Source organism: Ovis aries, chromosome 1 (genome assembly GCF_016772045.2).
Source record: "Ovis aries strain OAR_USU_Benz2616 breed Rambouillet chromosome 1, ARS-UI_Ramb_v3.0, whole genome shotgun sequence".
Lineage (NCBI taxonomy): Eukaryota > Metazoa > Chordata > Mammalia > Artiodactyla > Bovidae > Ovis > Ovis aries.
The window spans coordinates 104535025-104551241 of NC_056054.1; the positions used below are offsets into that span (position 1 = coordinate 104535025).

General features: G+C 41.3%; 1 protein-coding gene and 2 non-coding genes across 52 annotated transcripts in view; all 3 read left to right on the forward strand.

Moving 5' to 3' along the window:
- Positions 1–16217, forward strand: part of UBAP2L (ubiquitin associated protein 2 like) — a 44021-nt gene that overhangs the window by 20424 nt on the left and 7380 nt on the right. For all 50 annotated transcript variants that reach the window (XM_042254583.2, XM_060414408.1, XM_060414412.1 and 47 more), the window contains 14 exons: positions 2693–2864; positions 5866–6064; positions 6523–6800; positions 6956–7128; positions 8190–8379; positions 9072–9126; positions 9525–9699; positions 10620–10692; positions 11882–12077; positions 12168–12256; positions 13335–13388; positions 13965–14046; positions 14681–14898; positions 15263–15368. In XM_042254583.2, coding sequence (XP_042110517.1) covers positions 2693–2864; positions 5866–6064; positions 6523–6800; positions 6956–7128; positions 8190–8379; positions 9072–9126; positions 9525–9699; positions 10620–10692; positions 11882–12077; positions 12168–12256; positions 13335–13388; positions 13965–14046; positions 14681–14898; positions 15263–15368 — 2060 coding nt within the window. The remainder of the gene's footprint in view (positions 1–2692; positions 2865–5865; positions 6065–6522; positions 6801–6955; positions 7129–8189; positions 8380–9071; positions 9127–9524; positions 9700–10619; positions 10693–11881; positions 12078–12167; positions 12257–13334; positions 13389–13964; positions 14047–14680; positions 14899–15262; positions 15369–16217) is intronic.
- Positions 8661–8797, forward strand: LOC114111313 (small nucleolar RNA SNORA58). The gene has a single exon (XR_003587396.1). It is a non-coding gene; the product is annotated as a small nucleolar RNA SNORA58 (small nucleolar RNA).
- LOC114111312 (small nucleolar RNA SNORA58) lies at positions 13750–13884 on the forward strand. The gene has a single exon (XR_003587392.1). It is a non-coding gene; the product is annotated as a small nucleolar RNA SNORA58 (small nucleolar RNA).

The window sequence follows — 16217 nt, forward strand, 5'->3', positions numbered from 1 at the left end:
GGTTGGGAAGGTCCACTAGAGAATGGATAGCTACCCCACTAGTATTCTTGGGATTCCCTTGAGGTTCAGCTGGTAAAGAATCTGCCGGCAATGTGGGAGACCTGTGTTGTATCCTTGGGTTGGGAAGATCCCCTGAAGAAGGGAAAGGCTACCCACTCCAGTATTCTGGCCTGGAGAATTCCCTGGACTGTTTAGTCCATGGGGTTGCAAAGAGTTGGACATGACTGAGTGACTTTAACTTTCACTTTCATGATAGTTATTGACTCAGAATCCAGCTTGAAGGCAGAGGAACCAGAGATCAAATTGCCAACATCGTTGGATTATAGAAAAATCAGGAGAGTTCAAGAAAAATATCATCTGCTTTACTGACTACGCCAAAGCCTTTGACTGTGTGAATCACAAAAAACTGGAAAATTCTTAAAGAGATGGGAATACTACACCACCTTACCTGACTCCTGAGAAATCTGTATGCAGGTTAAGAAGCAACATTTAGAACCGGACACAGAACAACAGACTGGTTCCAAATTGGGAAAGGAGTACATCAAGACTGTATACTGTCATCCTGCTTATTTAAATTATATGCAGAGTACATCATGCAAAATGCCAGACTGGATGAGCACAAGCTGGAATCAAGATTGGTGGGAGAAATATCAGTAATCTCAGATACGCAGATGACACCATTCTTATGGCAAAAAGTGAAGAACTAAAGAGCCTCTTGATGAAAGTGAAAGAGGAGAGAGAAAAAGCTGGCTTAAAACTCAGCATTCAGAAAAACTAAAATCATGGCTTCTGGTTCCATCACTTCATGGCAAATAGATGAGGAAACAGTACCAGACTTTATTTTCTTGGGCTCCAACATCACTGTGGATGGTGACTACAGCCATGAAATTAAAAGACACCTGCTTCTTAAAAGGAAAGTTATGACCAACCTAGATGACATATTAAAAAGCAGAGACATTACCTTGCCAGCAAAGGTCTGTCTAGTCAAAACTATGCTTTTTCCGGTAGTCATGTATGGATGTGAGAGTTGGACCACAAAGAAAGCTGAGTGCTGAAGAATTGATGCTTTTGAACTGTGGTGTTGGAGAAGACTCTTGAGAGTCTTTTGGATTGCAAGGAGATCAAATCACTCAATCCTAAAGGAAATCAACCCTGAATATTCATTGGAAGGACTGAAGCTGAAGCTGAAGCTCCAGTCAATATCTTGGCCACCTGATGCAAAGAACTGACTCATTGGAAAAGACTGATGCTGGGAAAGATTGAAGGCAGGAGAAGGGGACAACAGAGAATGAGATGGTTGGATGGCATCGCCGATTTGATGGACATGAGTTTGAACAAGCTCCAGAAGTTGGTGATGGACAGGAAGGCCTGGTGTGCTGCAGTCCTTGGGGTCGCAAAGAGTCAGACACGACTGAGTGACTGAACTGAACTGACTCAGAATATCCTAATAAAAAGTGTGATAGGAATAGGATGTTTAAGGATGTCACTACCAGAGGTTAATTGTTGTTGTTTTTAATGACACCAAATATCTGTGAATTTTTTCCCACATGGGTTCTGTGTTCAGCTAAGTGTTCAGCAGTTTAATTCAGTTCTGACAGTAATTCTGCAGAGTTAGCACAGACCCAAGGTGACTGCTCAGTATCCTAAGACAGCCTTTACTTTAGAGGTACCCAGGCTACTCACACAGATCTGCTCAACTGGCTACAAATTTGGAGGTTTTCACAGCCCCCTCTTCAGATTCAGTAATTTGCTAGGATGACTGATAGGATGCAGGAAAATTTTCCTTGGCGTTCCTGATTTATTAGTTTAACCAGTATTCCGAAACAGCCAGATGGGAGAGATGCACAGGCCAGGGTGTGGGGGTTGCAGGATGGAGCTTTTAAGCCCTCTCTGGGTGTTCTGCCCTCCTTGTGGGTCACATGTGGTCACCAGCCCAGAAGCTCACTGAATCTCACTGTTCAAGAGGTTTTAATCAAAGTTTCATTACATATGCATGATTGATGAAGTCATTGGTAATTGAATTCAATCTCTTAATTCCCTTTCTTTCCTAGAGATGGGTGGAGTGTAGTGGGGTTGAAAGTTCCAACTCTCATTCACTTTCTTGGTGTTTTTAGTGACCAGCCACCTTCTCAAAACTGTGTGTGTGGGGGTCCCCCTCCCCGAGTAACTATTATCTTAAACTGTGGTTGAAAGGGACCAATTATGAAAAAGAAAAGATACCTCTCTTACGAAGGAAATCTGCCAAGCCCCGGTATATACTTTTATTATACCACAGGTGACTTTTGGAATTTTTTAAAAACGGGGGAAAAAATTGCTTAAATTCTTCTTGTGCTAAAGCAACTTGAGGATGCCAGCATTCTGTTTGTGGTCTTAGATGTTGGTCATGACAGGTATTCAGTATTAAAATCATGGGTGAAAGGAAATTTGGGGCCAGTTATGGAGCTGCTGTATTAAAACTAACATTTGATATTTCATTAAGTTAAATTTTACTAAAATGAAAAATTTAAACAACATTAAGGTTGTCAGCTCCATTGGAATACATCTGGATACTATTGTTATTTTTGATGAGTTCAGCATTTTAGAGCTTTGTGTTTCTGGGGAGTGACTTCCTTTTGATCTATCTTTAATCTGAGTTGGGTATTGGAGACAAGAATGTTCCGTCATTATTCATCAAACTTTCTCTCTCCTCTAGAATTGACCTTGCTGTTCTGTTAGGAAAGACACCATCTTCCATGGAGAATGATTCATCTAATCTGGATCCCTCTCAGGCTCCTTCTCTTGCCCAGCCTCTGGTGTTCAGTAACTCGAAGCAGAGTGCCATATCACAGCCTGCTTCAGGAAACACGTTTTCTCATCACAGTATGGTAAGTAGGAAACAAGGTGTATCTTAAAGTTTTCTGCAACCCCAGCTCATACGTACAAATACAGTAATTCCTTTCAGTGACACCTGAAAGGTTTGGGGCAAGGTAGAAAGCATCTTTTGTCTTCCTAAGCAGACTTGAGTGTAGAAATGTTGATTTGGGTAATAGGGGATAGCTCTAGGAGAGGATTTAGTTGTGGACAGACAGAATCATCTTATAAAAATGAATAAACATTTTATTTGTGGCCAGTTGCTTAGTGTGTCTGACTCTTTGTAACCCCATGGACCCCACCAGGCTCCTCTGACCAGGGAATTTTCTAGATAAGAATATTGGAGTGGGTTGCCATTTCCTACTCCAGGGGATCTTCCTGACCCAGAGATGAAACCCATATCGCCTGCATTGGCGGGTGGATTCTTTACCACTGTGCCACCTGGAAAGCCCTGGCACCATTTACTGAGTACTTATGGTGCCGAACAATGTATTTTTCGGGGGGAGGGATAATAATTTTTTTGGGGAAAAAATTAATTTATTTGGCCGTGCTGGGTCTTAGTTGTGGCATGTGGGATCTTAGATCTTTGTTGTGGCATGCAGGATCTTTAATTGTGGCATCCAGGGCCAGTTTGCTGACCAGAGGTCAAACCCAGTCCTCTCTTCCGGCCCCCCACATTAGAAATGTGGGGTCTTAGCCACTGGGCCACCAAGGAAGTCCTTATTTTCTGTTATTCTTGAAGAGAGAAAATCAATGATGATTTTAATGCTAATACTAATTAGTAATTAAATGTTGATGAGAGGTGGTAGCACTTCCCTGTTTCTTGATAGAGCACAATTACCATATGTATTTATTTAAATCGTACATTTCTGAGCTAGGCTTCTAAAAACTTGGGGTTTTCCTGAATCTTCCCATATAATTGTTTCTCCTTTTCTCCTTAAGTGGGGATAAGGGTGCTTGCTGTGCCTGTGTTACAGGGCTTCAGGAAGATAGATAAGATCATGAATAAAAGTTATACAAATGTGGTGGCAGTAGTGGTATTAGTTGTTAACAACTTGGAGCACTTAACAACAAATGACTTGTTGATTCAGAATTATTGTTTAAAAATTTAAGGTCATCAATTATGGGAAAGGCTAAATAAACAAAGATGATACAAGGACCAACTTTCTTATGGTCAATAAATCCTAAAAGTACTGCTTTTTCTTTCTTTTATTTTCCTGTCTACTTTTTGGTGGTTGTCAAGAGGTAAGAGACAATGTATATGCATATACTTTGATTTTTCTAGTAGTAAGATTATATTAATAGTAATTGCTTCAACTAGAAAGTTGCTGAGTCAGCCTCTAATCCAGAAGTTTTTTAGTTTTTAACCATTATCCTAAAATAATTTCCTGTGTTAATTTGGTGGTTAATATTCTGCCATATATGAATGGTGACAAGTGAGAAAAGGTGAAAGAGAAGAGAAAGGGAGAGAAGTGTTGGGACCAAAAAGAAAGAAAATGGGACAAAGGTGATCAGAAAATTAACTGCCAACCCCTAAGATAGATGACTTGAAAAGGGTTAAGTGCTTTGTGTCACTTTAAGTTACCTTTAAGGCCTAGAATTTAGGATTTATACCCAAATCCAAATTCTCATCAAAAATAAAAATTTCAATATATTTCCACTTTACCCTTACATTCTATTTAATGTGTGTCATGTGATATGTTAAACTAAACATAAATTCTTTATTACCTGTGTTAATTAGGGTGCTATTTAATGTAGTTCTTTTCAGGATAAATTGAAGGATTAATTTCCCTAAAAATTTAATAGATGTAAGTAATATAGGAGCCCTTATTATCATAATATGTAAATATTAAGTAATTTTCTATGTCTTTAATGTTTCATGCTTGCAGAGTATATGGTAATCATTACTGTGTGGGATCATTTCTCTGCTACAGTCCTGTACTTTCAACTAGCTTTTGGCTGTTTTTGTTTTTATTTGTATAATCTTGAAATACAGACTGAAGTGGAAAGAAGAACTCTTACCTTGAGTTGGACAGATTGATTTTTTTATAAGTGCTGCTTAATGATGAAAATCATGATGTGGTTAAATAAGAACCTAAGAAAGACTAGACTAAATCTCCTTAGAGTTTCTTTAGAATGGTTAATTTTCTGGTCTAGGGTGGTAGTTTTACTTGGTATTGGGGATCCCCCAGAAGCAATGAGGGTGAATTTTGTTTTATCATCATGACGGTCTAGTGCAGCAGCTGGGCTGGCCCCTAATCTTGCCTCTTTTGTCTCTGCTAGTTTCTAGAAGCATTGAGATGAAGCTCCAGTTAGTTGTTTTTGTTCCCTTTGAGCTTTGCAGTGGAAGGGGCAAAGACATTAATGACTGAAGTGAAAGTTTATGTCATCTTCATATTATCTTAATAATCAGTTATCAGTTGATTTAAAAATTCAAAAGGAGGGGAGCCCCCTCCTCCAGTCATTAGAGAAATTCCTGGGGACTCCCGTGGTGGCCCAGTGGCTGACTCCATTCTCCCAGTGCAGGGGTCCTGGGTTTAATCCCTGTTCAGAGAACAAGACCCTATATGCCACAACTAAAGATACCTTGTTAGGCAGCTGAGACCTGGCATGGCCAAAAAAGAAAAGTCCCTGAGAAGGAGGGAGGGAAGGGTGATGGCAATGGTATAAATTTTAATGGCTCTTAAATTTTTGAGTGCTTTCTATGTATCATGCACATATTAAATGCTTTTTATACATTGTTTGTTTAATCCCCCTACACCTTTATGAGATACTACTTATATTTCCAGGTGAGGAAAATGAGGTACAGATGAACTAAAAGTCATTTTTCCACAGTTACTTCACCAGGATTTAAGTCTAGACAGTCTCAGTCCAGACTTCACGCTGTAATAGACTGTTCCATTTAGTGACATTCTTTATATCTATACTGACTCTTAACCGAGATGAGTGTCTTTTTGAGTAGCTGAACAAGATTGTTTGGCGGTGGATTTATCTAATCTCTGTGTTGATCTACAGGTGAGCATGTTAGGGAAAGGATTTGGTGATGTTGGTGAAGCTAAAGGCGGCAGCACCACAGGCTCCCAGTTCTTGGAGCAATTCAAGACTGCTCAGGCCCTGGCTCAGTTGGCAGCTCAGCATTCTCAATCTGGAACCACCACCACCTCCTCTTGGGACATGGGCTCTACCACACAATCCCCTTCGCTGGTGCAGTATGGTGAGAAAGATGGAAAGTGACTGAATTCTTTAAGCGTTGGAGGATTACTGCCAAGGGACTGGCAGGAGTAGTTCCCACACTGATTTCCCCTTGTCAGAGAGGCTAAATTCAGAAAGCTGAGGAATAATAAACAGATACATAAGTTGAGGCTGTATATCTCTTTCATCAAATTTAACCTTGTACACATTTGTAGTCTTCTGTTGATGTGAGGATGTTTTGGAATTTTCCTAGATTTATCTTCAGTACTTGAAAACAGTGTGTTGCCTTTGGAAGAGTTTATGAATTTTGCCACTTTAGGACCTTATACTTTGAATATGGGCCGTTTCTAGATTGCTTTCTTACAAAGGCAGTGTAATAGTGTTGATTTGATATAATCCAATGGTTGTCACAGAATAATAGTATTTTCTTGAGGTTAATGAGGACCTCTGGCCTCATACGTATTGGATCTCCTCATGCAGATTTGAAGAACCCAAATGATTCAACAGTGCACAGCCCGTTTACAAAGCGCCAGGCTTTCACCCCGTCTTCAACCATGATGGAGGTGTTCCTTCAGGAGAAGCCAGCTGCTGTGGCTACCTCCACAGCTGCACCTCCACCCCCGTCTTCTCCTCTGCCAAGCAAATCCACCTCGGCTCCACAAATGTCTCCTGGGTCTTCAGACAACCAATCCTCCAGCCCTCAGCCGGCTCAGCAAAAACTGAAACAGCAGAAGAAAAAAGCCTCCTTGACTTCTAAGGTATTTGAACTTTTAGATAGATATTATTTTAGGGCAAAGGGCTGTGGGATTTGAGAATTGAGATTGTAAGGATATAGCTTGGAAGTCTGATGTGGAAGTTTGCTATCAGTCTTACAATAAGGTTATAGTAAACCATTTCTTTATCTTCTCTACAGATTCCTGCTCTGGCTGTGGAGATGCCTGGCTCAGCAGATATCTCAGGGCTAAACCTGCAGTTTGGGGCATTGCAGTTTGGGTCAGAGCCTGTCCTTTCTGATTATGAGTCCACCCCCACCACGAGCGCCTCTTCAAGCCAGGCTCCAAGTAGCCTCTATACCAGCACGGCCAGGTAGAGGAAACAGCTGTCATAGACTTCTTGTAGACTTTTACCACTTTTTGTAAGTCTCTTGTTGATTCCTAGAACTCTGGACACACCAAGGCTCTGATTGAAGGAAAAGCAGCCACTTGTAGCAGTTTATTAAGCACTGTTGTTAGGTTTTTTCATAACTCTAAACAGATAGAAATATATCCTTTGGGTACTTACAGAATGTCCAAGCACAGTTCCTAGAGATGTGTACCCTACCTTTAAAGTACCTTGACATCTGCCACAATGAACAGTGCTTTTGACACTTCGAGACCTTTTGTGTGGATTTAAAGCCTATGAAAGTTGTAACTTTGAACTCCTAGGAAGGAGGTAAAATTAAAATTAGTATTATAGAATTAAAAGAAACCTTTCCTGTAGAACCTTTCCTATTTCCTATGAATAGATATCAAGGAAGTCTATCTTAGGCAATAGAAAATCCTGGAATTTTGGAGTAATAAGTGGGTTTATTTATTTTTTTTTTCCAATCCCTAGAATTTAAAAGTAGAGATGTCTTGCCCCAGCCTAGCTCTGTTGAATCATAATTGTTGTTAATGCATGTGAATATTTTTAAAGTTCTTCTCAAGAGAATTTTATTCTTGGGTTTTTGAGAGAGCCACGAACTCAGAATTCCTTAAAATGAGCAAAAGGTGATTTTTCCTGTGCTTAGGGTTCTTGTTACGATTGTATGAAAGGGACCAAGAGTAATGTATCCTTTGTACTGACTTTTAGCCTCTTTTTCTAATAACAGCAGAATGTAGGGACACAAGAAAATTTTCTCTTCCTTTAAGAGTTGAAAATGTTTTTAAGCTCTATTCTTAGTTTAGATACCTGGCTTTATAGGATATGGAGATTCCTACTGTTGCCAGGAGAAAATTGTCACACTATCTTTTATTTGTTCTTGAAGTTTGTTTTTTTGATTACAATCAATCTGATTATAAGTTGATTGTAATCAACTCTAGTAAGTTACTAGAGTAACTCACTTTTCTAGTATCAGTGGATCTGTTCTATTCATTTCTCTTGAGATTTTCCTTCTCCATTCCCCACAGTGAATCTTCATCCACAATTTCATCTAACCAGAGTCAGGAGTCCGGTTATCAGAGTGGCCCAATTCAGTCGACAACCTATACCTCCCAAAATAATGCTCAGGGCCCTCTATATGAACAGAGATCCACACAGACTCGGCGGTACCCCAGCTCCATCTCTTCATCACCCCAAAAGGACTTGACTCAGGCAAAGGTATTGGCTTTACCAGCCCCTGGGCATGGGTTGGGAGAACAGCAGACAAAATCTCTTAAATATTAGTGTTTTACTTCTTGACAAATGGTGCTAAGATATCTCTAAAATGCTGATTCTGAAACTTAACCTCATTTTTGTGGTTGGTGAAATAAAAGTTCTGTGCACTAATCCTGGAGACTCAGAGCTAGATCATTCTCTTTGCACTAAAAAGATTCATTCTCTCTAGTAGAACCAGTCTCCAGTACCTGTTTTCTTGGAGGATCTGGTTGCTAGACTTCTGAGTGCATATCAGTAGACCTCACCTTGCTATGTCTTGGCTTGGTGAGGGGGACAGCATATGCCAGAGGGAATGTGGAGTGACTGTCAGATGCAGCCAGCAGAATAAGTGGTTTGGCTGAACTGTCTTACTCCCACATCTTCCCCTAGGGATCATTGGATTTCAACCTCTCCTTTATCTGTTTGGGGTTCGGGATCTCTTCAGCAGTTTGGGCATTGCCTCTTATTACCCTGAGTCACACAGCGTCAGTATATCTTTTGTTGTTTTAAAATTTTTGTTGTTTTTCCTTTGGGTTGTGTACATTATGTTAATCCTTCTGTTAACTTGCAGAATTTCTCTGAAAGAAATTGGTTGGCAGAAATTAAACTGAGTCAGTGTACTAACTTAATCTGTTCTTCTGTTTGTTTCTTACCAGAATGGCTTCAGTTCTGTGCAGGCCACGCAGTTACAGACCACGCAATCTGTTGAAGGTGAGGGTCCTCAGGCTTTTTCCTCTAAATTACAGTGTTTTTAGTCCCCTTTGAAAATATTTTTGCATGTCGTAGATTGTCATGAAAAGACCCCTGCCTCAATGATCAAAACTATTGGTTTTATTCTTAGCTTGATTTTTTTCTATCTTGCTGTTTAATCTCAAACCTTCCTAAATTTCAGGTTCTTGGTCTTGTAACAGTGATAATCCTTTTGGTTTCCTTTATTGGACAAATGAGATTGGTGCTGTGAAATTTAAAAAAAAGAAAGACTGCACCTAAATGCCACCAGTCCATTACTAAATAACTTATACACTCACACTCTTGTCTTCAGGACAGCCTAGGACTGTCGTTACCTCTTAACTTCCTCTGATGATGTGAATTCCTGTCTTTATTTCCAGGTGCTACGGGCTCTGCAGTGAAATCTGACTCACCTTCCACTTCTGGCATCCCCCCTCTCAGTGAAACGGTATCTGCAGCTTCCTTACTGACGACCACCAATCAGCACTCATCCTCCTTGGGTGGCTTGAGCCACAATGAGGAGATTCCAAATACTACCACCACACAACACAGCAGGTGATTTGGGGTGAGGATGGAGGTTTAGGTTGGTGAATAGTAATAACAGCTCTCTGGTTCTGTCTTACCCTCTCTGCCTAGCAGAGACCACATTATCTAAGTGGATGACCTACAAGCTATGGGAAATAAAGACAGAAGAGGCTTTTTTCCCTTTTTCAAAACCCATTCTGGTTTTGGATTCTGCTCACTACCCCTTGCTGACTATTGTGTTGACCTTACGATCTCAGATCTGTTTGGTCCCATATTCTGCCTTCTTTGCCTAGGTTGTTTTTTTTATTTAATTGAATGATAGTTAATTTATGATGTGTTAACTTCTGATGTACAGAAAATGATTCAGTTATACATACATTCTTTTTTATATTTTTTGCATTGTTTATCACAGGATATTGAATATAGTTCTCTGTGCTGTACAGTAGAGCCTTACTGTGTGTTCATTCTATGTATATACTAGTTTGCATCTGATAAGCCAGAACTCCAATTCTATCCCTTTCTCTTCGGCAACCACAAATTAGTTCTCTGTGTCTGGCCTGTTAATTTTTATGGCTGCACTGGGTCTTCATTGCAGTGCGTGAGTTCTTCGTTGCTGCACATGGGTTTTCTCTAGTTGCAGGGAGTAGGGGTTACTGTCCAGTTGTGGTGTGCGGGCTTCTCATTGCAGTAGCTTCTTTTCTTGCAGAGCACAGGCTCTAGGGCATGCGGGCTTCAGTAGTTGCAGTGTATGAGCTTTAGTTGTCCTGAGGCATGAGGGGTCTTAGTTCCCAGTCCAGGGATTGAACCCGTGTCCCCTGCATTGGCAGGTGGGTTCTTAACCACTGACCCACTAGGGAAGTCCCCAGCCTAGTCCCCAGTTCTTGACTGAAGCTCCACGTCAGGGAATAACCATAGCACTGTGGCTGATGGCAACCACTTTATCCTTACAGCACGTTATCTACTCAGCAGAATACCCTTTCGTCATCAACATCTTCTGGGCGCACTTCAACATCCACTCTTTTGGTAAGTGTGAATGTGGTAAAAGGAAATGTGGTCTTACTACATTCAAACAATTATCCAGCCATAAGATTTTCCCAAGAAGCAACTCTTGAAAATTTGTTCATGAGGTGGCAAAATGACAACAGATCTAAGGTTGCAGAAAAAGGGATAAAAGTATTCTTGAAGCCAAGAAAGGCAGAAGAATCCAGAAATACTGCTGAGCTGTGGGCCAGGTCTTAAAGCCCTGGAAATGGCTTTCCTGAGTATATGACTTTTTAAAATTTTTTAAAGACACTAAAACTAGGTGGGGCTTTATATGCTACGATAAATTCTGTAAGAATATTTTTTCTAACTGATACAGCCATTCTCACTCTGGGATTTGCCAACCCTGAGTCCTGAAAATAAGCAGTTTGAGTCTAGGCATCCTATGAAAGTAAAGGCCAGATGAGCACTTTGGCTAAAGAATTAATTTCACTGTTGTGATTTTGTGACAACTATATTTGTGGAATTAAGCTGAGATGGTAAGGAAGAAAACTCACTTGAAAAGGACCTGTTTCAGGGAAAGCATATCTGTTTTGTCAAAAGCCTAGACAAGGTAAGGAGGGCTAAGGCTTTCTTAGGATGAAATGGCAATCCACTCCAGTACTATTGCCTAGAAAATCCCATGGACAGAGGAGCCTGGTAGGCTATAGTCCATGGGGTCGCAAAGAGTCGGACACGACTGAGCGATCTTCCTTCCTTCCTTCCTTCCCTCCAGTACACTATTTCAGGTTTAAATGCATTAGAACTTGTACTTTTTTCTAGCCTGTGAACTTGTCTGTTGTGTTAGCCTAGTGAAGAAGAGTGGGCGAGGAGGGTATGATGTATTTTTCAGACCTAATTTATCTTTTGTCTCCTTATTGGGCAGTCAGTATTGGTTTCTGGGGAGTTTGTCCCTACTCACTCTACTGCTTTTTGAACAGGGTGATGATGTGCAGTGGGTCAGTTGCTAACCATCTTTACCAGATAAATCTTGGTGAATGTGTAGCTGGAGAGTATTTAATCATTTATTCTAGTTTCTAGTTACTTTGGCAGAGGATGCGCAATACCCTTCCTCAGCCTCTTTAATTGGGAAGTGGGTGTGCTAAAATCAACAGAAGGGAATGTCTTTCCTGACCTGTTACACTAATCACTGTTTCCTCCTCCTCTTTTCCACTGCACTGCCTTTTTGAAGCACACGAGCGTGGAGAGTGAGGCGAATCTCCATTCTTCCTCCAGCACTTTCTCCACCACATCCAGCACAGTCTCTGCTCCCCCTCCAGTGGTCAGTGTCTCCTCCAGTCTCAATAGTGGCAGTAGCTTGGGCCTCAGCCTAGGCAGCAACTCTACCGTCACAGCCTCCACTCGAAGCTCAGTTGCTACGACTTCAGGTAACCCTGTGTGGAAGTTGGATTGCCTTCCTTTGTGATGGAGGAGCAAAGTGATGGTGTGACAGCATAAAAATATAATTTCTCTTTTAGGAAAAGCTCCTCCCAACCTCCCTCCTGGGGTCCCGCCATTGTTGCCTAATCCATATATTATGGCTCCAGGGCTGTTACATGCCTACCCGGTAAGTGAGACTGAATGATCTTTTCCAGAAGACGAAGGTGGTATACCTAGTCTTTATTGCTGTGACTTCAGGTGGAAGACTGTACATAATAAATGAGCAGTTATCATGTGTAGTCTTTAATCTTTGTAGTTTGGGAGGGGGATAATTTTTTTAAGAGGAAAGACTCAACCTAGACTAGGTCCTCTGTTGTATATTTTCTCTGTGTGAAACAATTACTGGGCCTCAGAAGCCAAAGGCGAATGTCTAACTGGAATCCCTCACAGTTTCCTAGAAAATTATTTTCTCTAGTTGGATTGATTCCTAATCCCTGGGGGTCTGTGCTGGCTCTGACCTGATGAGAGTAGAGTTCCCTGAGTTAGTCTGTGGTTCTCTGAGAATAGGTAAATAACAGGAGTAGCCTTTTGTCTTGCTGTGTTTTGTGCAAGGTTCATGTATTTAGTGCTTACTAAGATGAAGGATATTTATTTCAAAACATTTTTTTTAAATACCTGTTTTTCGAACTTATGATTACCAGGGGATACAGGAAGGGAGAGATAAATGGGAAGGGAGTGGATATATGAGAACCTACTCACCTGAAACTCACACAGCATTGTAAAGATTCCCCCCAAAAAACCCCAAAACACCTGTTTTTGCCTTCAGAGAGTTTAGATTATCATACAAATGAAATATCCAGTAGCACTTTTTAAATAGTTAAAACACTACCTTAGCACCCAGTAGAATAAAATGTGAATCCTTTCTGAGAGAGATAAATTTTAAGCCATATTTTGAAGGCTAAAGGAGAAAAAGACTGGTAAAATAAAGTTAACTATTCATGTGTGACTTATGTACCCCACTGCTACCCAGAGGACAGCCTAGTTGAATCAATATGTAGCTCAAGGAAAACTTTAAGGCTGTTCATGAATCATGCAATCTCTTTGCATTTCATTTCTTAAAGAAAATGAAGGAAATAATCTATGTCCTCTTTTTTCTCATGAATGAGGATGAAAGTTCTGTTGATTTATCTTGTCTCTTAGTTCCTTGGTTTGCTACCATCACGACAAGTTCCCATTAATATTGTTAACATGTTTGTATTTTTCAGCCACAGGTATATGGTTATGATGACTTGCAGATGCTTCAGACAAGATTTCCATTGGTGAGTGTATGGTTGTAGAGCTTAGGGAAAGAAAGTGATCTTAAATTAATGTTTGAATTATTCCAGATGTTTACTTGATGAGTCACAGACTTGGCTTTTTTTCAACCCATACCTCCATATGCATACTTTAAGATATATTAGAATGTACTTAAAGAGTGATTCTAACAGAAAGTCACTTTAAAATAAAAAGAGTTGTGGCATCTTAGACATATTTTAAGCTTCCTTTATGTCTCAAACACTTTAATGAATTCTAGAAGGAAGATGTATTTTCTCAATAGCAATAGACTATTAGGGGTTATATCTAGAGGTTTAGAATTTATCTAGATTATTGGTATTGATGGACTTGAAGCGTTTTCCTGGTGGGCATACTTGTAGACCTTGCCTGACTATCCCCATGGCCAGGCAGGGGGGACAGTGTATGCAAGAATAATACGGAGTTTGTGCTAGCTCTTGCCAGTTCATTAATGGCTGGATAAACTGCAGTTCTCCAACATTCTCTTGCTTCTCACCTTGTATGATGTGTCATGCCAATAATGAGTGGCACTGAGTCTCTTCTCTTTTATTTCTGTCTTTCAGGATTACTACAGCATCCCATTTCCCACACCCACCACTCCGCTGACTGGGAGGGATGGTAGCCTGGCCAGCAACCCTTATTCTGGTAGGATTGGGATGGGGCTGAATAAAGGGAAGCTGTGTTGGTATTGGTGGCAGAAACCTGATTAGTAGATCCAGTTTTCACCTTAATTAAGATCTTTGACAGAAATATTATACAAAATGGATGTCATGAATCAGGGTTGGTAGAGGGTTGGTAGATTCAGAATAAGTATAGTGGTTGAACTGGCCTTCCTTTGCTCATCTCTGCTCCTGTTCCCTACTTACATGGCAGTCTTATTGCCTTGCCAGGCTATAGGCCTGACCTGTTGTCCTTATTGACTATGATTGTTTTTCAGGTCCAATATGGAGTTTTCTCCATGGAGGAGAAGCAGAGAGAGGAAGTAGGGGGTGGGGTAGGGAAGAGATGAAAGAACACAGGTGGGCAGAGAAACCATATAGGAGCTTTATTCTGGAAGCTTGGCTCTGCCACAGCGTTGCACAGCCATGCGTTATTAGTCCTTGACTGGCACTGTGCAGTGTGTGTCCTGAGCAATGCTAAATGGAGCCTCAAAAAAATAAAATTCACAGAATTGAAGTTTAACCAAGGCTGTCCTGGATCATGTGAAACCAGAAGAGGTAATTCTGCATTGATGTGGGGAGTAAAAGAGTCAAGATACATTGAGCCTCTCCTTTCACAGGTGACCTCACAAAGTTCGGCCGCGGGGATGCCTCCTCCCCCGCCCCAGCCACAACCTTGGCCCAACCCCAACAGAACCAGACGCAGACTCACCACACCACGCAGCAGACATTCCTGAACCCGGCGCTGCCTCCTGGCTACAGTTACACCAGCCTGCCATACTACACAGGGGTTCCTGGCCTCCCCAGCACCTTCCAGTATGGGCCTGCTGTGTTCCCTGTAAGTGCATGGACTTGGTCTTTACTTGTAGTGAAGAATGCTTGACACTATCCTAGCAACTTTCGAAGCTAGATGACTCTTTAATGATGAAAAGGAGGAACAATTCCCACTTCGGGCCTGGGAGAGGGATTGGGGCGGGATAGGTGGTATTGGGATAAGGGACTACCTCTTGTTAGAAATGGCTAAAGGGGGAATGTATAGCTTTGCTTCCCTCAGACTGTCATTCATTCCCTGAGCCATTTTGCTAAACCAACGGGACAGCCTGCATCAGGATGGGTAGCCATCTTGAATGCCCAATCTCTGGAGTGGGTTAAAATGGTACTTTGCCGCCATTTCACTGTAGTGCTGGCCTTTTGTTCTTCAGGTGGCTCCTACCTCTTCCAAGCAGCATGGTGTGAATGTCAGTGTGAATGCATCAGCCACCCCTTTCCAACAGCCAAGTGGTTATGGGTCTCATGGATACAACACTGGTAAGCTCACCTTGACCCTGGCTGTCATTGGGATGTTATTAAATGAGTTTCAGGGAGGAAGATTCGAAGCTTGAGAAAAGTAGGGCTGTAAGGGTGTGCTGCTGCTCCAGGTATGATTGTTCATGTTTGTCTGACTTGGGTTTCTGTCTGAGCAGCACCAACGGAGGAGCTTCATAGTAGAACATGTATTCATTACTCATGACAAGAATGCCCTGGGGCGCAAATTGGCTATTAGAATATGTTGGCTGGCCTAAACTTTGGGTGGGAAGCAAGGGGCCCACCCAAATCCAAGCAAGATTTTACTGAGATTTTTCAGTCGGGGGCAGGTGTTAACATTTAAGGTACTGGTAAGTACAGTAGGTGATATATTCATTCACTGAATAGAAGAGTTAAATGGATTCTTAGCTAGCACGCTGTGGTAGGTTTGGCTGAAATCTCTTTATAGTACAACTTTCCTCATGTGGCCCCTCATTTTATTCCCTATCTAGAGGGCCTAAGATGTGGAAAGAAAGGAGTAGGGCACAAATGCTCGGTAGAGGGAGAGTTGGACCTTTGGGTTCCTTCATTTGTGTGGCTGGTTTTTTTGCAAAGTCCACTGTACAGCTCAGGGCAGGGAGGGAAATACGGGGATTCTCTGAATGGACGCTGACCTAAAGATATTTATCCTATCCTTTGCTCCCATACCTGACACCTACTGTCTGTTTTAGGGGGACAGGAAGTAAGAGGTTTTGAATAAAACTATTCTGTCTACTTTTCTCAGTGCCTTGTAGTTGTGTATGGAGAGTAGGTGGTTGCCATTGCTTGGGGTTGAGGTTGAGGGTTGTTCTTTAAAATTCTTAGTTCAGTTAT